This window comes from Ammospiza caudacuta, chromosome 1 (assembly GCF_027887145.1).
Source record: "Ammospiza caudacuta isolate bAmmCau1 chromosome 1, bAmmCau1.pri, whole genome shotgun sequence".
Classification (NCBI taxonomy): Eukaryota; Metazoa; Chordata; class Aves; order Passeriformes; family Passerellidae; genus Ammospiza; species Ammospiza caudacuta.
Window position 1 is genome coordinate 60,673,538 of NC_080593.1, and position 23,791 is coordinate 60,697,328.

A 23,791-nucleotide genomic window follows, 5' to 3' on the forward strand; every position below is an offset into this window, starting at 1 on the left:
ATAAAAGCCTCAGCCAGCCCATGGGAATTATTCATTCACATTTTTATTTATAGAAAGATACTATGGCATATTCATTTAGAAGAGTGGCTTCAGATAATGGGAAGTCTAACCAATTACAGAGTTGTAAAACACTACCAGCAGGAGTAACTGACAGAATATCTACAAAAGGCATTCCTGTACCTAAACTCTTAAGACATTCAAACAGTGTGATTCAGAAAATTCTCTTCCTCTAGACTGGGAGTCACTGAAAGACATACCTGAAAGAAAATGCAATAATTCCATTATCCCTGGAAAGGTTGTACTGTTCACAGTGCATCACAGCAGCAAGAAAATCCAGTGATGACTTTGCCATGCAAAGTATGTGGTGCTTTACACCCAAAGCACCTAATTTTGATTTACAAGAGCATATTTTCTTCTCTACTGTCTTTAGGATTTGATTTAGCTGGGTTGTCTTTGCTCTGACCCCCGAGAAATATCCAGTTCCTTACATCAAGGTATCATCCCTGACATTTAACATCTTTTCTATTAGTTTCCCTAAAATTTCTACCTTGGTTAATTCAAATTCTCCCTCATCCTCACAAGAAAAACATGCCTTTTTCCTAAGACATCCAGCCATGTAGAAATGGAAAAGTGATGAAATGGAGAAGAGTTCCTCAACTCAAAAGAACTGCAAAGTGTTTTGCTGGAAAAAAAGACATTCCCTGGATAAGCAATATAGATGTCATAGCTATTACACTTTAATATCAACTTTATACTCATGCTCTAAGCTCCTGTTATAAAGCATCACTTAAAGTTCATATATTTTCCTTTATGAACAGTGAAAGAGGTTAAATCCATGAAACGCTGAAAGGAGAACTTCACAAATACAGGCAATAGGAACAGTTTGAGGGGTTATTTTTTAATGTAAAAAGATTTAGCAATGCTACAACTCTGCAGGAGATGACACCAATTATCAAAGTTGTTTTAATTGGTACAGTGAAGGAAAACTTTCAAGACTTGTTACAGTTTATGTCACTGTTGTTGAGCTCTTTTGGAAGATGAGCCTTTCCACTGAGAACATGGTTATTTCTCCTTCTTTCTTCCATATTTTGATGCAATGTGTCAATAGTATCTAGAGAAAGCAATTTTTAGTGAGAACAGCTTTTAATAGCCAGCTTTGTATCAAGTATTTTTACAGAAAACTATTCTTACAAAAAATGCTCCTTAGTTTTCACACCTGTACAAAACAGGGGCAACAAGACTTTGTGGGGAGGATTATTTCTCTTCCTTTCTTCCCAGCAAGACGTACAAAGATCAGGTCAGTCTCACAGGATAATCTGGGTTATTCTTGCCACCAGAAAACTCATGTAATTTGAGTATTATCAGGTGCAACATGAGCACATTGCAGGAGACTGCAAGCAAAATTTAGACCCACTGATAGAAGCCAGGGCACTGCAAGACCCACCTTTATGTACTGCAGCTCCACATAATGTTCCCAGATGGGTGGAAAAGCAGTGGAATAATGGAAAATACACTCAAAACAAGCCCTTCAGAGATAGCACACTGGAAGCATCCCATCCTTAGTTCTGGAGGGTGTACAAGCTATTCAAAAGAAGCTGCTGGTGGGAAGTTGTGCTGCTTGGAGGTGCTGGACCTGAGTTTATACAAGCTCACCTCCAGCATTTCAGTGTCCATTAGTTTGTATCCAGCTCTTACATTGCTCAGATATTTTCACTCCTTCAGGGCACAGTATGACCTCAGCCTTTCTGCCACAGCCCTGCACAGTGGCAGGGCAAGCAACAGAGAAGCCAGGGAGGGCAGCTGCTCTGCTGGACCTCAGGCATGAATGAGGCAGAGACATGGGGGTGGGAAGGCTGAAGGCAGCCTTAGCTGCAATGACCCTGAGATGCTGATGCAGTCAAAGACAACAGGAAGGTCTTGTACCATAAGTATGAAATGGAAAAATGTGGAAATTGGAAAATATGAGCCTGCTGCTGAATGGGGCAGGAGAGCCAGTCACACAGACACAGAAAAAGCTGAGGTAAGTGTGTCTCTTTTGCCTCAGTCTTTCTTTACTAGCAAGATAAATCTTCAGAGGCCAGAGAAGATGGCGAAAGACTCCAGCAAGGAAGAGGAACAGCACAGGAAAGGACTCTTAAGCAAATGGGTCATACCTGACTCCATAGCCCCTGATGGGATGCACCCACAAGTGCCAAGGGAGATGAGCGATGTTATTGGGAGGCCACTCTCAGTCTTTAAGAGATTAGGGTGGTTGAGAAATGTGCCTGATGACTGCAGGAATGCAAATATCACTCCTACCTTGAACAGGAGCTGGACTGAGGGAAGGTCAGCCTCACCTCAGTCCCTGGGAAGGTGAAAGAGCAACTGATCCAAGAAACCATTTCTAGACACATGAGGGACAAAGTGATCAGTAGAGATGAACTGGGTTCATCAAGGGGAAACTGATTAACCAACCCTGATACACTTCTACAATGAAATCACTGGCTAGGTAATGAGGGAAAAGCAGAGGGTACTTCACTAAGGCCCTCGGTTATGTGTCTCAGGATCCTCAGAGACTCCTGATGGAGTGGAGTGTGGATCTAATGAACATGTACAAAATCCTGACTGGAAAATGTAAAGAAAATGGAGCCAGGTTCTTCTCAGTGGTGTACAGTGACAAGACAAGAGGCAACAGGTACAAACTGAAATACCTAAGTTCCCTCTAAACATCAGGGAATAGTTTCTCACTGTGATGGTGATTAAGCACTGGCACAGCTTATCCAGAGAGGCTGTTGAGGCTTCATCCTTGGAGATACTAAAACCTGCAGCACTACTGCCCTGCCTCTCTAGCTCTTTTGAGAACTCCTTACACAAGTAGCACATGCTTCTCCAAGACCAGAGAAGCCATCAAACACCAGAAACTTTGCGATCATGTGAAGAACCCTGATGCAGAACAAATGCTAGATTAGGCCTGCAGCAATATGAAATTATTCTTCTCTGTTATGGCAATTGCTCCCAGTGCTGAACACCTGGGCAACCATCTGAGGGCAAGAAGAACTTGAGGAGACACATCTGGTACACCATTACTCTTGCCTGTTCTCCTCATCTTTCACTCAAATACATTCCAAAACTTTTAGAAGAAAAACCCAGCAGCATGCTGGTCCTGCCTCCACAGCCACAGCACTAGAACAGAGATGGGCAGACCTGCTATAATGAGATCTACTTTCCCACCATTTTCATTCTCCATTGCCTCAAAACCCAATCCATTGGGTTCCCAGGTGTTTTACATACTGACAACATCAGCTCTCAGGGAAAAAAGGGCCATAGCTGAACAAACCCAGGCTATACATTATAAAGACAAGACATTAAGTGATCTATCTCTGCAAATCTGCTCAAAATTTGAATTCCTTCTCCCTGGACAACTCATGATACTAGAAAACAGTGGGAAAACCAGAAAATAGGAACAGATTCCTGTGGCAGGAAGAGTTTTCAGAGTGTCATCTGTCTCATTATGAATTTGGGAAGAGGGTTCCTTGCAAAATTCTGCAAAAGGAATAACTTCCCAGGGGCTACTCTGGAAAAAAACTCTATAGAGTCCCAGAGGCTTGCTTTCTACAACTTCCTTCAGTTCATCTGAATGTATCTGGTTTTGTGCCTACCTTTCTGTATGTGGATAAAACACAATTTCAAGCCACATGACCATTGAAAACGGAGATTATGGTAATTCATGACTAAGACTCTACTAAGAGCAGAGTGAATACATGAATCACATACAATTTTCTGATTTTCTCAATGCAGCAGCAGCTCATGTATCTAAAGCTGAAGATGGTACAAGTGCCTATTAGGCTCTTCCCTGAGTGTGCAAGAAATTGTTTGCACACATTACAGATAATTAAGCTGTTGGACTGCTTACTTTCCTAGGTAAGTCCTCCTAATCAGAAGAATGGACTCATCACTTCCAAGTCTTGCAGGCTGCAAATGCAATTTATATATGTAGCCAAGAATAGACTTTCTAATATAAATTGTAATTTTTCAGTGTAACTGGATGACATTAGAGTGTTACAGACATTATATGAGTAAAGCTAACTGCAAAATTGCAGAGAAGACTTCTCTGAAAAAAACAGGAGGCAAACTTTCCCTTACATACTGAATATTCAGATTCCTTTTCTCAAGTATTTTTCTTAGTCTTCTTGACAACTGGATGCACTCTGCTTACCAACAAGACTAATCAGCAGCTGGAAACACAACTGTAATTTAGTCTGCAACTTAACTGAAGCTGTAGTAGGTATATTTTCAGTAACAGTTTGAAACTTTAGGCCATTAAAATCATTAACAAGCTTGAAGATATGAATGACTCATCTACTTAAGTGCTTTCATAAAGAAACTGAGCCATGCATTCATTGCTTATACAGCTGTTTTTACCATTTATCAGTGTTGTGCTTATAATTTAAGTAATTTAACCACTTGAAATTTTAAAATAGCGTATTGCAATGTACCAACATTTAAATGCTCAAGAAATAACCGCAAAATTGTGTTCACTGTCTAGATGTATGAATATCAAAAGAGATAAAAAAAGGAATCCAACTCTGTAAGCACATAAAAGTTTAAACAGAGTAATTCCAGTGACTTTTAAACTTTTGTCGTGATGACACTGTATACACTGAGACAATACATTTGGCATCCATGCACATGGGCCTTACAGCTGATTAAGGCACAAATAGGGTTTTACTCTGGACAACCTCTCAGCTCATTCTCTGGATGGAAGGTACATTAGTGGCTGGTTCACAGCAAGCTCTTGGAGTGAAACCCCAGATTACACTCACCTAAAGGAAATGGTGAACCCTGAGATCCCTTAGGGAGCCACACCAAAGCACTTCAAAGGCACACTCCTCACCTGGGCTACTACACTGCAGGAGATACAACCTCCAAGTACCACAGGAACCCTCACTGCTATCATTTGCTTCTTGGCTGAGTACTACTTACTTTGTATACAGAAACTCCTTCATTTCTCACATTTCTGCTTTCAAACATTTGCCACTAAATATCCTCTCTGATTAACCTCTGATGAAATCTGAAATAAACAATATATCCATTTATTTTATGCTTTTGCTAATTGTTTTCTGAACAGCTAGAGTAGTTCTAACTATGCTTGATGATGTTTAAGCTTTTAGACTTGTCCACATGAATTTTTCTATATGAGATAATAAAGCCTAATTCATTTAAATTAAGAATAAAATAAAAAGCTCCTCTACCACACCAACAGAAGAAAATTAAACAAAATCTAAAAGTAAAGGACACACAGACCAGATGTGGAAGTTTAAGATATAAATGGAAAGATAATTTCTCATCAAAAACCTAACAAATTTATATAGATTTTATCTCACCCCCCCCCATGGGAAGGAAAAAACACAAGCCCTAATTTTACAGTGCATTCATTATAGCAGAATGCAGATTTAATTAAATTGAATATTGAGAAAAAAAACTTGAAAATCACATTTTTAGCATAAAAAATCTACAGAGACCTTTCCATTAGTAAAGACTTCCTAGGAAGCAGAGCAAATTTTGTATCATACTTTCATGGCAATGGAATTTTGAATCCTTTGTGAAAAGCTATTTAAGAAGCATGCAACAACATGCATCTGAGCAAACTCCTGCAATGCATCCAACAAAGACATATTATCCAGTTCAGACACAGTAAACAAACAGAATATTACTGCCATTTTGTAAATGCCATTATTTCAAATATTGTGTATAAAAGAGTTGGATGAGTCAATCTTAAATTCAAAAAGATTCCTTGAAATGTTAAGGAAAGACAATTGGTACTGTAGCTTTGAAACAGAATGGAACACATTTAAAGCCTTAAATGACCTGAAATGTAGACCTAAAGAGAGAATCCCTTGTGACTTTGACCAAATCTGTGTGTTCCTTGTACTCCTTTCTGCTCACAGAAGAAAAAATCTCCAGAACAAAAGCAGACTTTAAACAGAAGTGAACAATACTCTATAAATAGCTGAAGGCTGAATACTGTCTGACCAGCTGGAAGGCACCTAAGGAGTTAGAGATCCTTCATACTGTTAACTCTCTTCAGTGAGAATGGCAAGCGTCACTGGAGAGCAAATGTTAAGATGCAGATAAACTGTTTCACAGCTGTTTTAGAAGGCAGGTATCTCCCCAGTGGAGAAACACCAGCATAAGAAGAATTCCGCACTCCCTCTCCACAGGATGCACTCCTTTCCCCTCACTTGACAAACTGACTTGTCCACAACAATTCTACTCTTGAATAGAAGATGGCTGGTAACTTCTTATTTGAGGAGATGCCAAAGACCAGCAAGTGGCCAGCACAGTAACTTGTTTTTTGAGCCACGAGTAACAAACAGGCCTCACAGTTCTTCTGGTGGCTACAGACATAAAAAGTAGTTTTCCACTTAAATTATTTCACATGGTGGAAAAAACCTGACTCTGACCTGCCCTTTGGTCTGAGAAAACACACAGACAAGCACTGCCTGCAGCTGACAGGCTCCTCAGGGCAGAAGTCATGCTGAATCCCTCATCCTGCTCTAATAAGAAGAAGAAGAAAAAAAAAGGCAAGCAGTTTCTCTTATCAGAGAGCTTGAAAACTATATTGTGTAATAGTTTTAAATTAATTACAGGGTAACTCAGCATTTTATAAGAAATTCCATTTTATAAGAAATTCTCACCTCATTAGTGAGAAGAAAAATCTCTGTCTTCTAGTGGCACTGTTACAGGACTTGCTCTATCACAGCCATTTGAATGCTTGTGTTCTCTATTGTAAAAGCCTTCAAATACTCCTTCAAAAGAATGACTGTCCCAGCAATCTCTGTTACTTCACTTGCAAATGAAGCACTACTCATTATATATAACATTTTTGAGGCCATAGTATAAGAATGATGATTTTTCGAAGTGTGTTTACAGCCAAGTGATATGATCAGCATCTTTACAAAAAAGGGATCTAAAGATAATAACTGGGGGGATAAACAAAAACATGTTGGCACACAGTTTGAATAGGAACATTTCCAGTTCCCAATTCCTTCTAGAGCATTTTTAAATTTTCCACTGGTAATTATAAGATGCATCCAATATGATATTGGAACAGTTGAGTTTGTCAGTGACTTCTCTAGATATCTGCAATTACATTCTAATACTGTTAAACTTTTCTGATTTAAAAACCTCTTAATTTTCAGGTTTCAGCTAAAGGTCCACAGATCAATGAGTAAAGACACACTCAGAATAACTCCCCAGTATTCACCAAAGGTTTATGAAAAAGATTGCTATAGGGAAGGAATTACTTAAGAGCTTGGATACTATTTCACTTCAATCAAATCTACTTTTCATGAAGAACAGCTACTTAAATGAAACAAAGCATGGTCTGTAACTACACTTTCCAAGCACAAACATCCTTGGCACATAAAACCATCTTCTCTGCTTTGTAAAGAAGATAAGATACAAAGGGTGGGATTTAACAGATGCAGAAAGTTCAAGTCAGCAAAACAACCTATCTCCAACTACTTTTTCTCCAAGGAGAGGAAGGGATAGAAGGACAGGTTCAGAAAGACAAATTAGGAAAGGTCAATTTTACCACACATATGTGAGACAAAGACAAAAAGAAGCAGATAATCAACCTAAACAGAACACAGAAAGCAAAAGCACCACTGTCAAAAAACCAATGTCTTAATAACCCAAAGAATGTGTTTAAAAGGGGATGGGAAGCACCTCAGCTGTCTAAAGCTACCCTAATGAAGCTTTGGAGGTGGTCACTAATCAGATCTTAAGCCTATCAGATAAAGATTACAGCTGAAGGACTCCTGGTTTTCAGCACATTTGGACAATTTTCAAGAGGGCCTGAAAAAGGCACACCCTTCATACAGAAACTATCAACTGAGATTCAGCACTTGTTTCCATTTATTCAAATCCTCTAGAACCTGGACCTACAATTTTCTAGCTGGCAAACTGAAAGCAACTTGATTCAATGTAGCAGAGGGTAGAGTACTTGGGACAACGCACACTTGAAAAAAAAACCCCTACCTTTGTAGGAAAAAAAAAAGTTAATTCAAATAGCTTCAAAAAGCTGTTATTACCTCAGTATTGATATTCTCATGTGGAAATTTTGTGTAACAAGAGCTCTTTCAAATAAAAACATTCCTATATGAAAACTTATTTTTAATATATAAGTACAGAAGCAAATTATGCCTTGCATGCTCAGAATCGTCTTCTATTTTAAAGTCTTCATCAAAATCACTTCCAAAGAGGAATGACATTAAAATTTTGTAGAACAGCTGGCTCATGTGAAAACAGCAAGATGTGCTGCCAACAGAAGCACTTTTCTTTAGAAGCTGATCCTGGATTTCAGTCTGGAGTGTTTCACCATTGCTTCTGGGAAAGAAAACCTCACTGAAACTGCTGTAATTTTTTAATTGCTTATGTGGACTACATCAAAGAGTCTGTTTACTTCCAAAGTGTTACAAATATAAGGGAATTCAGTCATTTAAACATACTCTCAGCTTGCAGTAACTATGAGAACAATTGTTATGCCAAGAAAAAAATGTACCCAAAGGAATTAAGAAAAATTTCTACTTTAGAGGTTGAATGCAATCAATAGTTTTGGGAAAAATAAAGTTGGTGAAAGTTTCAGCTCCTAACATCTCAAAACATCCCTCTGAATAGTCATTGAATCACAAGAGTACTGTACAGACTGGAACATGCTGGCCAATCCAGGTGTTTTATTACCCACATAAGTTAAGTTTTAAACCCAAGAAAAAAGTACTTGTAACAACCTTGCAAAAATCAGTCAGAATTTGGTTATGTATAAAAATATTCATCACATTGTCTTATTACCTGAAGGATGCTTTCTTCTCTCAGACATTTAATTTAGAATGCTGAACTTACATGAAATTAATAATGGGAGACAAATTCTGGCTGTTTTCTGTGAAACAGACTCAAACAAAATTTGAAACTTTGCAAGTGTAATAATCTATAAAATTGGAGCCATCACATCATCTGTGTTGAACTTCCTTAATTTGCTTCACCTTAAGAGAAGCATTTCCAGGGAAGCAGCTTCCAGCTGACAAATGCCTCCTATTACTGCAAATTCTTACAGCAAATCAGTCTTTCCCACAACTGGGAGAGAAGGTGGTTGCCTGTCAAGGATCTCTTTGCAGAGTTTAGGGCTATTTTTTTTCCCTACTCAATGATTATACATTCTCTTTAAAGGCTGAGTGGGTTTCCTACTTTGTTAAGGAGATATATTGGATCTCTCAGAAATAGAGTGAGACGCTCATTAAAATGCATTGAATACACTCAAGTAGGAAAACTGCATTTATTTACCAAATTACATCAAGGAACAACAATGAGCTGCTCTTCCTATCAAATATACTTTGATTGATTTGGGATTCATTATCTCATTGCCAAAATCAATAAACGGGCCGTATTTGCTTTCTGTAGTTTTCCAGCAATTGTAATTCTATGCAGAGATCTTATCCCCCTGAACAAGCTGCAAGATTCAATCTCACTCACCAATGCTTAACTGAAGTGCTGCCTCAACAACACAAATCTATATGGAATAAGCTTTGAGGGAACAGTCTTTAAAATGAGACATGTTCCTCTGTAATCCCATGGCCACTGACATGGCAGGCCCACAGCCAAAACCACAGTGCAGTTCTAGAAATGAACTGATCCTCTAGTTGTGGCCAATTCCAATAATGAACTCTGCTTCTTACTGAGGGAGTCTGAACAAGAGATTTTCAAAAGGACCTCACTATTATGCATGGAAAATTCTAATGGCTCCAGAAATGTAAGTAAGTCGTTCAGAATAATGACACACCACAGAATTCAGATGACAAGTTTGAAACAATTATGTGGGAGAAGTTCTACCAATAAGAGCAAAATTAATTTGAATTTTCTTCAGACAAACAACACTTTCCAATTACCTGCAAACACAAGCAATTGTTAACTTTATGATTTGCTCACTTAAGGTTAAGGTTAAATGTTTTCTTGAACATCCAAGCATTGACCACATACAGATATTTTGATCCCCTTTTCTTTAGCAGTTAGTCCCCTTAAATTAAATCTATTTAAAAAACTGGAATAAAGTTACAGTGACAATGAATATATTCATTCAACTGGGATAAAAAGATGTCATCAACAAAATTTTGCACTGGAGTTTGCAGCAGTCTTTTCTATCAGTAAGAAAGAAAGGAAAACTCTAATTTTTGTCTTCTAGAAGAGTGGCTGTTCTAAGGAAGTACTATTATATTTGAAAGAAAACACTTAGGATTCAAAATATCACTGTTCCCCTTAAAATTCTGTTTTTCAGTAAATGGGCACTGAAAAGATAGTTGTGGGATTATTGAGCCTCTGAGCTCAATTTTCCTTGATTATGAATTAGCAATGGATCCAGGAGAACGAAGCCTATCAGTTTTCTCAAAGATTATTTTTTCCTCCATGCTTGAGAATTTCAGAAGTGGCACGAATCAGAGAAATGATCATGGTATTCTGTAAGTTTCAAGACTGAAGACTAACAATAAATGTAAGCGCTAGTTTTTTGGTTTTTTTTTAAGTGTTATGGCTCCAGTGTCAGCAACTACTGGAAAAGTGTAGAGGAGCAGCAGAAACCTACAGTCTCTGTAGGCCTCATCTCTAATAGGAATGAGCTGAGCCAGATCTTAGGAGTACTGGATCATATGTGGACTGTTTCTTGTTCATCTTCTGTTTTTCAGAGACTGTTCTTGAGTTTCCCCTCTTATACAGTACCTTTTTAGCACATTAAAAACTTACTGAACATGAAAACTTCAGTTTAAAGCTTCAAACTTAAAATGTAATTGGAATGACAGGCTCCCTTCTTATCAAGCAGAATTTCCTGCCCAGTAGACACTGGGTCAGCATCTGAACCAGCACTTTGTATGTTTTCCAGCATGCCTATCAAGCTCAATACTGAACACAATATAGCAAACTGACAAGAAAACTCTTAAGAGGTGGAAAGAATAGAAAAGTTACTTAAGAAGCTGCTCAAAGACTTTATCCCATCAAGAACATTACTATGTCTATATAGTTTCTGAGTGAAGAAGTATTGCCAAGCTTATTTAAAAACCTTTCTGTATATGGAATAAAACATAATTACAAATGCAATTGCTCTATCTTTTTACACCATACTTGGGGAATAGTTATTTAGCAGTATTCCTTAATGTGACTCTTTCTTCCTTTTGGTTTCCAAAAACTGGTATGTCTTTCACACAATGAAACATCACGATATTAGGATGACTTAACAGTGACATGCCTTGCTGCTTCAAACTGTGTTCTGAAACATTCATCATTTGCTTGTCTTTCCTCTTTCAAACTTCACTTGGGAGAAAATTTTTCTTCTATCCATTTAAGACAAATCAAATTCTTTAAACCTGCAGACTTTTTTCTAAAGAAGTTCAATGATTAGAAATACCCATGATAAACTAAAAGGCTATGCAAGTTTCTCCTGTAGCTCTTTCTACAATAAGGCAACATTACTACCTCACTCAAAATATCTCCATAAACATTTATATATCACATTCTGTGGCAGTCTTTGTAGTTTCTCTCATACCTTCTTTGTGTGCTAGAACAAAGCTCAGAAAAGTTAAAATAATGTGAGTTGCTTACAACCTACTACTTATCCTTATTTTGGAAAAAGTGTTAGAGCCTAAAGTCTTATGGTTGGGAATTGAGTTTGGTTAGAGAGCAGAAAGGAACCACAACACACATCTGAGTCACGTTTTCACTTTCAGCACTCTATAGTACAAGATTATGACACTTGCAATTCTAAATTAAAATCATATATTGCTTAGTCTAAATTGTTAAGCTTAAAAAGTATTAACAGGCTGCAAATTGAGAACCATTCAGTAACATATTTAACATAAGCACTTAGCTTATTAAGTTCTAGTATACTAGCAACTTGGTTGATAGTCATTATCCAACAGTCAATGCTGGGACACTAAAATCAATTTTGAAGAAGAGACTAGCAAGTTTAAATTTCTAAGTAGAAAAGCATCCTAACAACCTCATTGAACAACATAAAACTGTCTCAAAAATTCAGGACAAAAAAAAGCATAGCTTTACAAACCATACTTTATTTTACTTAAAGTAACATTGCAGAGGACATGGGTCTGTATCTTACACAGCATTGAGACAACTTTAAAAGAAGTGCAGTTCAGTTGCCTTCAGTTCTTTCTGAACAGGTGATACACTGGTTCTCAATAAGACATTTACTAGGACCACTTCCTAAAATAAATCCCAAAACATTGCAGAGATAAGCATGACAGCTTCAGACACTTAAAAGAAAAAGTTACCTACGTATAATTTCACATCAGATGGCAAATACCAGATTGTAAGAAAGCATGCTGAAAGCAAAAACACAATGAAACATCATGAACACTTCTTACATTTGAAAAATTCATACCTGGGTACACCGCCTGTTAAACTTCTTTCACTTGATGACGATGATGATGATCCAGGTCTCTGATCTGCTTTCCTTCCTAGAGTCTCTGTTGCACTAGTCTGAGGTTTTTCACCTTCCTCTTCCGGCTTTTTTTTTTCAGTGTCACTTTCGTCACTGCCTTCTCCTAAGATGTCATCCACCTGCCAAAGAGTGGAGGAGTCAGTTTATCTTCCACGAGACAGCTCTGTATTAATCTTTCATAATCATTGGATCACTCTTAAATCATCATTAAGAATATGCTTCAAGTTTCCTTGGCCTTCTCTGTCAAAATTTAAATTAAACCCCAAGGTCTTCAACACAGCTTCTGTAACAACTCTAGCAACATTTTATTCCAATAACCTACATTTATTCTATGCTTAGCTTAAGGCAGATATTCTCACATAGATGATAGTCACACAAGAAACTATTAAAAAAAGAGTGCTGTCTTCTGAAATTAAAGAGATAGATGATTTATACTATTGTAACATACTGATGCATACTTTCTACTAGATACATTTTATATTATTATAACATATAGAATCACTTGGGCAAGGCAAATTAAAATCTCCAGTAAGATCTCTTACATTTAGAGGTATTCCTTGACACATATATAATGGTAAAGAAGTCAATTTCTATATAATACAGTATGAATGGAACAGAAAGTACAAACCCCATTTTAACGCGACTGCCTGATTGTGCGAATTAATAAGGACAAATCTATCAAAAGGTTTACATATTTTGTTAAATAATTGTTTGTCTTACTTTTGAAAAGTTACCATAGGATCTGATAATCCTCTCAAAACCTATGAACTTGATGTGACAGGCCTGGCTTTGCTGAAACCATCATTAAAAGCAAATCATACTCATGATCTACCCTAATGAGCTTCAAAAGGTTATAATCTCTCTGAGTTAGCATTCAACCTTCAAAAAGAGATAAAAACATAAGAAAATATAGGTGGAGATCCTCCCAGTCTCTCAATTTGTGTGACTGGCAGGAGACATGGAAGTAAGCCATGTGTGAGCATTTTTCTACTGATGTTAAAGAATTTTTCCTAGAAGCAGCTTATTTCAACATAAATTAAAATATGCTTCACTACTACTCTTTGTTCTCACTAATCCACATCAGCTTTATCAAGGAGAAAAATATCTGCATATGAAAATGGTCTAAAAATTTTTATGCTGTTTATTTGCTGCTTTTATACATATAATCCAAAAAGCTTAAAGAAAGCTGTAAGACAGTAATTTATATTTGGTCATTCATAAATGGACCTTTAATTTCCTTGTTTAGCTTGTTAAAAGCATATGCAAACCAGTTCAGCACATCTAAATCCAGACGGCAGTTTCAGGTATAAACTGTAGGAATTGCTGGGTCAAATACCATAATATTAGTCCAAAACCATTTTTCCTACGTACAGAAATTATGGTGTGCATCGCAAATAAGAACCATGGAATGCAATTAAATTAAATCAGAGAGACTGAAAGCAGTGCTAGAGATAAGCCAATGGTGAACCAAGGAGAAGAATGTGAAGTACACAGGATGGGGAATTTCCTGTATGTACAGAATGCAGTGGAAGTCTCAAATGTTTCAAGCTTATTGTTTGGGATGGGATGGCAGGAAGACCCTGCCTGTATAGATTTGGTAGAAGACTCTCCGGGTAGCTGACATGGCCAGTAATCGACAGCACAGATCCACAGCTCTAACAACTCCTTTTCTGCAAGTCTTTAACATTAAAAATCACAGATCTTCATTCCAAAGGCAATACTTTTCCAGCAAGTCTTAAGTTTAAAACTATGTTGTCACTACGAAATATGTTAAGGTTTTCAAAGGATAAAGTTAGGCTGATAGACATTCAGTATTGCAGATGCCTGTCTCAAAGTGAAGTTTGATAGTATTTTAAAATATACTTTGTGTGAACAATTTTGACAGACTAGCAGTCTAGTTATTGCCATGTCTGTTTTTCCTTCATCCTGTACAATGATAACATTATTTGTTTGAAATCTGAAATGCCATTTAATATCAGAATTACTAGAATTAGTTGTGCACAAATATATGCCATTTCACAGAAATACACTGAATTAAAAAAAAAATCATTGCATATGAAAATGATGTGGGATAGTCCCTACAAATCTCTAACTAGAAAGGCACCCAAACATGAATTCCTGCTTAATTATTGGCTAAATTGCAAATGTGCTGAAAAATCTAAGTGTTACATCATCATCTTCTACAATTCTCAAAAGAAATGGAAAACAAACAGTATTTTCATTGAGGCAGTGAGATTTCAGCCCATGACACTTGAACAAGTTAACAGGTAAAAAAACTTCATTAGTAACTAAACATCAACTATCTATCTATACCTGAATATATATATATGTATATATATATATATACACACACACACCTGAATTTTGAATAAATAAGAAAGTTCAAAGAACAGAGGAAATTTTTAATCTGATTCAGAATATGACAGATACAGATGTACCAAGAACCAACTATAGCTTCAGCTTATGTTATTGGATTTTATGATTAATATAAATGCAACATATAACACTTCAGAAGAAAATGCCAGCTAATTCCAAATCTTACTGGTAAGATACAGTGAAGAGATGTTTACTGCTTTAGTGCCCATAGCAGCTACCTTTAAAATAGACTTTTATAACCCAGCAACAATAATTAACATTGAAAAAGAAAAATTATTCATCCCTTGAAGATGGAAGTTGTTTAATTCAGCAAGAGAATCAAAAGCCTGGCAACTCTTGAACATTCAATTACAAAAGCCAGTAAAAGTCATCATGTGACAAAGCCATTTTATTTCTCGTTTAGGAGGAGTAGAGCATGCACTCATGCAAAGTATAAAGACCAAAAAGCAATGAGATTTTTAGCCTCATTCTCCAATTAAGAGCTGAAAAGTACATTAAGCTTTGCTAAAAGGGAAGTCAAAGCCTTCCATAACACTAACCAGCCAGATGAGCCAAAAATGTTTTTATTCCAGAAGCTGAGTTTATACATTTAAAATGAATTAAGACTCCAAGAAAAACACCAAAAAAATAAACTGCTATGAGCAACTTCAATTTTTCCTTAAATTAAGTTACAGGCAATGTTTTGATACAGCTTTATTAATATGACAGAGAACTATACAATTTTTGGAACTAACAACTACATACACAGTAATGCAAACTACATATTCAAAAAAAAAAGGAGCTGTGAATAACCTTTAATTCTTGTGCTTAAACTAGCAAGTGCTTTGGCATTTAAGTTCTATTAGAACTGAGAAGCTACCTTAGACAGCCAACAGGATAACACTTGGAACTGCTTAAAAGATCTCAAAAGTGGTACAATTGTCTGAAACACCTCTTTACTGGTATGGAAAAAAATCTACAAAAAGAATAGGCTTGATAAACAGCAATAAATTTTGTGCTCCAGTACACATTTCTGCCCCTCCCCACCAGTCTTTCCAAAGAGACTTTTGCTCCAACTGATTGTGTAAGTTAAGGGAGAAATAGAAAAAAACCAACCTACCAAGTATTTACAAGGAGTTCTTTAGGTCTATTTCTACTGCCACAAAAACATCTGTTCATTGTAAGCAATGCAAGCAATCAGTGCTGACATTAAGTACAGCTAAAACTCAACTCCATTTCAGCATAAAACGTGTGCATCCTGAGCGCGTATTTTTCAGATTGTGTTGAATGTATTTTATTTTAGGAAGAACTGGTAAAAAATAATATAGTCTGCCATTTGAATGTGTCAAAAGGTTTCAATATATACCTTATATTCCCCCCGTGGTATATAAAGTCAAAAAATCACTCTAAAATGATCCTGTAATCTTTACCCCTGGCTCCTTTCCAACATTCCCCTCTGCTTTGTCCCTAACTATTGCTTTTTGGTACAGAAATCAGTTGACTGACTTTAGAAACTTTAAAAGAGCAGCAAAATGAGAAGACAGAGGTAGAAAAAAGGACACTGAAAATTACAAACCAAGCAGCACTTCTGAGCATGTGAAATTAACAGTGAATGGCGGTATTAGATTGTAAATCAAACTAGAGAGAGTGGTGGCTCCATCTTTCTGGAGCTGTGCACTGAACTTGCAAACCTTCCAGTGCTGAGGGGTGAAAACAAAACTGCTCTGTCTGCAGCAAAAGAAATGCAAATAATACTGCACAAGTTTATTAACTCCACACTATAAAGTAATTTGCAGAAATGAATACAGCACTGATAACTCTAAAGCAGGTGCAGTTATATTCCCATAACCCAGCTTGCAAGAGGTCACCCAACAGTGCTCTCTAGACAGCACACACAATCACTTGACAAATCATTATTGTGGCACAGTCACAAATGCTTGTCCTCTCTTTCCTCAAGCTCCTCTAAGTGTACACCAGGCATTTGGTAAAGCAAGGAAAGGTTTATCAGGAGAGGGACAGAAGAGCTGATATTTGTGCAATTGACTCGGAAAGTTTAACTGCTGGACACAAAAGCAGCACAACACGGCAAGGAAGAGCGAAAGGCCACGACAGGACTGGCAGAGCCCCTGCACGAGCAGGAGGCAGAAAGTGAAGTGCTGGTTCACTTAACTTTCACAGGCAGTCCCTTAATTTCAAATCCCACCGGGTTCTGTGCTAAACAGCATAATACACGTTACCCATATGACAAACTTAAGCACAATCAGATGCTAACTATGCAACTTCATATGTCAGAGTAAAGTTTCTGTGATAGATGCCTATTTGAATGCTATCTTCTACTGAACACAGCATTAATCTAGTTTTTATGTATGTGTTCCATTGTACCCTTGATAAAAACAGCTGAGTTCAACAATATATCTATAAAATAGTCTTAATTTCTAGTGAAGCCAAACAGCAAAAAAGCAAAATCAAAGTGTTAAGAAATATAGTAGTACATAAAGACAGAGTTAACTGAAATTTCAAAATAGAACAAACCTTTCCTAGAATAAGGAAAAATACTTGAAGTGAATTTGTATTAATGATCATATATCAGCAGTTATTTACTCTGTGAATAAATTTAACAAAGAATCTGGTTTTAATGGTGTAAAATGGTTTTATGACAAGCTTTCAGAATATCCAAATAGTTTCAAAATAAGGGAATGTGTTTTTCTTTGCAATTTTTATCACTTACAATATCTGTATTCATAATCATTTTTGTAGCTACCTTTCAACAAAAAGACACCCCCAGTGATATTTACCAGTAGCTTCTTCATTTGCAATTAAGGAAACACTACAACATTTTACTGTCTTTTTGTAATAGAAAAGTATTAATTAAAGACATTACCGCTTTGTTCCTCAGCAGCTGGAGTTCCAGAATAAGAAAGCTTCATACTCAAAAAGTATCATTTAAAATACATTTTGCTTTTCTAAATACTTTATGGTATATTTTTGAGTGGGAGGTGATTGCCTTTTTCCTCTATGAAGGGGCACTAACCACAGGTAGCTTTTTTTAGTTTAGGCAGTAAACAGATTTTTCATTTATATTCCAAGCCAGGCCTTTAGAATGAGGGCAAAACCAAACCTGTAACTTGCACTTGTGGTCTGGAATTATTTTCACCTACTGTTATCAAACTGCACATAGAAATATTAGCGGCTCCTGGTAATAACCTTCCAGTTTCAGGATGAAAAGCAATTATGTGAGAAGAAAAAGCCCTGGCTCGATGCTGAGCATAGCTGCTATGCTCAAACTTGAAAACCAGCAATTTAAAAACACCATGTGGAACTTACTTACAAGGAGCTCCACCGCAACCCCTGGAGGCTGCACAGGAACCCTGATGGGAAATGGATGGCAGTGCAGCCCCGATAGCTGCAGTTCCCAACGCTGCTGACAGCACTGGCTACAATGCCATCACAAGTTTTAATTGCAGCCCTGGGCAATAGACCGTGCTCCTAAAAGACAGATCTGAAGGGAAAAAACCACAACCCACTACCTCTGATAATGTGACCACTTAACCTCTGCAAATGAAAAGGCAAGGTAACTGCAACTACAGCTGCACAATTCACTATATTTGGGCTTTACTACTGCAATTAATACTTTGGAATAAAATAAAATATCACTTAGAGATTGCATACTAATATTGTTATTAAAAAGCACTATAACAATCAAGTATCCTTGCTTATGATTGAATGGGATTGATTCTTCAAATAATGCCATTTAAAATTTTGAATTTCCCACCTGGAGAGCAATGTCTAGATTTGAGTAGAAACCTTGTAAACATTCTTAAGATGCCTAGAACAAATACGTGAAACTGCTAAAAGAAACACAAGGTGCAATCCTTCCTTGGTAATTAGGGTGCCTTGAGTGCTGACTTAAGGATGCCAAAGTCTTTCTAAAACATAAATTTAGTTATGGAACAAGGGGAATGGCTTTCAGCTGAAAGAGGAGAGATTTAGATTACATATCAGGAGGAATTCTTCCCTGTGAGGACGCTGAATCACTGGAACAGCCCGGATAAGCTGTGGATGCCATGCCCCTGGAAGTGTTCAGGGCCAGGTTGGATGGGGCTCAGCACAACCTGATCTAGTGGAAGGTGCTCCTGGCCACAGCAGGGAGATTGGAACAAGATGATCTAAGTCGCTTCCAATCCAAACCATTATATGATTCTCTGATTATTAGTATAATGAACATTGCTTTCTTTCATTAAATTGGTAACACTTCACTGGTGCCAGAAAGAGGAAAAAGCCCATTCCTAACTACTAATTTGTGAAATTTAAATTAAATTCACATGGACTAGAAGTTACTGATTTTAATATTAACATTTTTTTAATTCAAAGACTCTAAAGAGAAAATGTCTCAAGGGAGATAATACAATCACATTTATCCAAAGCCTTTCTGAGTCAGGGACATCACTGGAGCCTGGAAGCTATGGCTTTTTCCAATTATATGAAGGCACCCATAACTCTAATCTTCCTTTCCTTTATTCTGTTTTCAAAAGAAATCCTTTGCCAAAAGATTGTTAAATAGCAATAGGCCTGTAAATCTTCATTGTAATTTTTTTCAAAGGGTGAAGTCTAAGATAAAAAAAAATTAGTAATACCTGTGTGACCAGAATACAGTTATTCACCTATCCAGGAGGACAGACTCAATGAGAACCACTTAAAAATAAGAACAGCATTTAAACTCCAACTTTCCTGCCTATTAGCTCATGGCTGGGATGGAGAGGAGACAGCCTGAGCCCACTGGAGGCAGCAAGTGTGGAGCCCTCTGTTCCTTCGGTTGCAGCATTTCTAAAACAACGACACTCCAGCATACATAGGAGCTCTGTGGCTGCTAAATGCAATGATTCTTCAATTTAGACTGCTGAAAATATCCATGTCAAAATTCCAGAAAAGGCTCCAACAATGTAAGTTAAGGGCCAGTGAGTAAGAGCATGATCTACAGCTACCCTTCAGAGAAAGAATGTGTTTTTAGTCTGTTACTGACCATTATTTATGAAAAGTTCTGGCCTTAGGTAAGGCAAAAAAGCAAGTAGTTGAAAGAGGTTTGTCCTGGGGTTCTTTGCAGGGAAGCAATCCTCTGATGACATGGGGTACAGAACACTGCCTCCCCAGCAGCAAATGACTTTTCAGGTCACTCTCATAGCTATAAGCAACTGTGGCTTGCACCATGACTTTACTGCACATAAAAGAATCCATTTAGTTTGACATCACAAATATTTTTTCCTAATCTGGAAAAGTATAATAATTTTAAACTTAGTTTTGATCTTAATTTTTTCTTCTGTATATGAAAACTCTTTTCCTCCACGAACTGAAAAGCTTTTTTTATGTTTATTCCTACCAGCCAAATGTTTAGGTACAGTTAACTGAGGAGCAAGATATTGCCACTCATGTCTTCAAAGAAGCCACCAAGTATTTCAGCATGCTTTTGAGAGGTGATATTAGAGCATAATACCTGTGAACAATTAAACTTTCCTACAATAGACACAGTCTGTATTAAGAGATTTGGGCTGAATTTAAGTTGCTTTTGAAACAAAACATTTTCTTATTACAAAATGTCACTGGAAGGACAAGCTGTCTGAATCAGGTTAAGTTGTCCCTCAGTACATAAAATTTAAGGGAGAATGTGTGATGTAACTCAGTCTCATTTCTTCTGAGTAACCTCAGAAGAACTTGTCTTTCACATTCTCTCTCATCTGTTTTTTTTTCTTTAGCATTAGAGCACTTTTTTCTCCTTTCAAATTTCTGACTCAATTTTTAGAGTAACACAATGCATTTATGCAAGTGTCCAACACCCTTTTGTCTCAAACACTTCCAAGGCAGATTTCACTGCTCTCTACCACAATTACCACCAGCTCATTGGAGCAGGTGATGAATCAGAAATATCAGCAGTGACTAGTCTTGTTCATGATTTAACAGAAGAAGCACACTTCCTCTATTTAAATCTCCATACACTGAGAACTACCTTTGTCCTATCTTAATTTTGATAAAGGCATATTTCAGGTCAGAATATCAAACCTCGCAGTTTGTTATATCAGCTTTGGTAGACTGAGAAACAATTGCTCTAAACAGTTTAAGGAATATTACCAAACCTTAGAAAAAAGCTTCTATAAGATTTCTTTCCCATACAACTCATTTAGAGGTTGACTTTTATGTCCTGGATGACTACATGTAAATGAAAATGCATCTTGCTGAAACCAAAGCTGGTCAGAAAAAGCTATACATTTATCTCCTTGCTTGTTGTGTGACAGACAGCAGCAGCTTAGTGACCTACAACTGCTTTTTAAAGCTGGGTTACTGCTTAGCTACACCACTTCCCTGTCCCACTTCATTTCATGTCTACACTAACACACAAGCAGTAACAGTACATCACAGGAGGAAAAAGCAGCTGCAAAGAGACTTTGGAGACAGATCTCTTTAAATGTGTAGCCACAACCTGAATAGCAGAAGACTGCAACAGACCAATGCCTGGAGAAGTTATGTTAAAGTATTACCATATGCTTTTTAGTGACCAATACAGAATTTCATAATCTGATCAACTGAACCATGCACTACTGCTACAGCCTATTGGTACTATTAGCAAATTCTCTCCAGAAGAGTAAAATTTGTGTCACTGGGCCATCTTTCAAGTTTACCTCTACCTTAAAGTCTTAGAAAACAAAACAAAAATTCCTGCAACAGAACAGAAACTCAAGCTGCATGCTCAAGTTCAAGGGCCAGATATTACCAAGTGTCCTGATTTCACTTTAGGCAAACCTTCACCTTGAAGAAATGAGGCAGTGAGTGAGTCCCCAGGCGATAGTCAGTTGCACTCAAATTCTGTTTGTCTTTTTGTAGAAATAAGCACTATCTAAATATCCAGAGACTGGAATACCTAGAGATTCTGTTGATACTATACAAACAGAATACTAATGTACAGAAACTCCTGGAGGGAAGAGAAAGGAACAAGGAGAAAATTCTTATAAAAATGCATCTTTTGTATACTTTAATTCACAGCAACTATCAAGTCTGCAATATGTACGATGACTAAGATCACTGTAGTATTTTCCCAACCAACAAAAAAGGTCAGATAAGGACTAGAAGTATCCATACCTGTTCCCTTTTTGTTGAACACAGGTGGACATTTCAGGGATTTCAGCTCGCTGCATGCATGTGTCCCTAAGCTCTTATCTTGCAAAACTTTATAGCAACAGGTTAAAAAGCTGTAGCAGCCTATGGCTGTACTGCTCACCTGTTTTAAAACAAGACAGCAGCACACTTTGTTCTCAAAGCTACCCTTTCTTTAAAGTAGAAAGCATGCTTTGCTGACACACAGCAAAGAACAGCTTTGTCTTATAATTTTGCAAGACTAACAACTGTCAGTCTGGCTATTAACCAAAGCACAGTTTTGCCAGAAGTTATCATAACTTTCTTCTTACTCCTAGATATTTAGCAAGAGACATGCACAATCTAGATTTCTTTAAAAATAAATTAATCTAATTTGCTAATGAAAGAACACTTGCACAGGTTGTTTAAATACAGTCACAAAATACCACTGACATATTAGGTTAGAAATCCTAACATTCTATTAAAAATGACACATGGCAATTTAAGAGGGCACAGAGCCTAGACTCTGAGTGATCTTTTCTGACACTTCACTGCCAAGGGGAAACATCAGTAGGAAGCTGCTAATGAAATGCTGAGGGCAACATGATAGCAGTATGTTACTATCAAGGAAATTACACAATTTCTGAGCTCCTAACCTGGTTTTATATTATTTACGTTATATAAACACATAGAAATTTGAGTAAAAATAATTTAGCACAAAAATACTTAGTCTGCTTGTACTGCTTCTAATCAGTCCCTCAGAGCAAGCCTTTTTTGTATATAAATACCATCCTTTGACCTCTTGACAGTATCTGCTCTCATGTAGTTTCACTTAAAAACACAAAAGAATCTATGGATGCTAAACACATCTACTGCAGTGATTCCCTCCATGAGCATTTTGTAGAGGACAGCATACTGATGGCCCAAACCTAGTAAGCAATGGGTTTCCTGGGCACCTAGCCAGCATGAAGTACCATCTACTGCTAAAACTCACTTGCACTCTGGCTCAGCTGATAAGTTTTGTTCTGATGCAGAGAGGCAGCTCTGAACAGGTATGGACAGGCTTCCTCCATTAATGCAACTTGATCACTGCACAAATGGTTTTTGAAAGAAAATGGGACAGATCTCAACATATACTCACTATTTTATCTGGAAATACCTGCTGAACTGGTGGATGGAATTTAAAATGGTATTTTTTTTCCTAATATGAGATGTGATCCAGGTTTTTGCAGCCTGAATTTCTAAACAGAAAATCTCAGCTTTTATGACAGAAGTACTAGGACACTAATCTACATATTCTCTTTCAAGTCATCCTCAAAGGCATTAGTTAATAGCACAGCCGACCTGCAAATACACTCAGCACATTGTCCTTGAAAACTGCTGAGAAGCATTTAGGGCTTAACCCATTTGGTTAACCCATCACATTGAGAAAACAGAGTGGGAGGAAACTTGACTTGAACTCATTTCCCAACACTTCAACCTGAATTACAGATTATTTAAACTACCTTAGAGACGCTAATGTGCTCCAGCTCAGAGGCAGATGCTAAACTTCTGAAATGCTGCAACCAGAAATGCACTCTTACTGCACAGTCATGATCAGAAAATGCTGAAGAACACCAGCCATAAATATGGACTTTACTTCAGAAGATATAAGAACCCAAGCAATCCTCACCCTAAAAAGAAGATACATAAAAGCATAAAAAGAATTGCTGATAAAATGTGCACACCACCCTCCCATTTTTTGCATCTCAACTTTCAAAGCTTTCTCTCAATGAATCTTTGTTATCACATATTTTAACAATATTCTCTCTCAGCACAGGGCTGGGTTTCACCATCCCA

The 23,791-nt window shown here is 37.2% G+C and overlaps 1 protein-coding gene across 1 annotated transcript in view; it reads right to left on the bottom strand.

The window, feature by feature from the left end:
* CTDP1 (CTD phosphatase subunit 1) overlaps positions 1–23,791 on the bottom strand; it is a 96,728-nt gene that overhangs the window by 16,790 nt on the left and 56,147 nt on the right. The window contains exon 12 of the mRNA XM_058803658.1: positions 12,419–12,597. Coding sequence (XP_058659641.1) covers positions 12,419–12,597 — 179 coding nt within the window. The remainder of the gene's footprint in view (positions 1–12,418; positions 12,598–23,791) is intronic.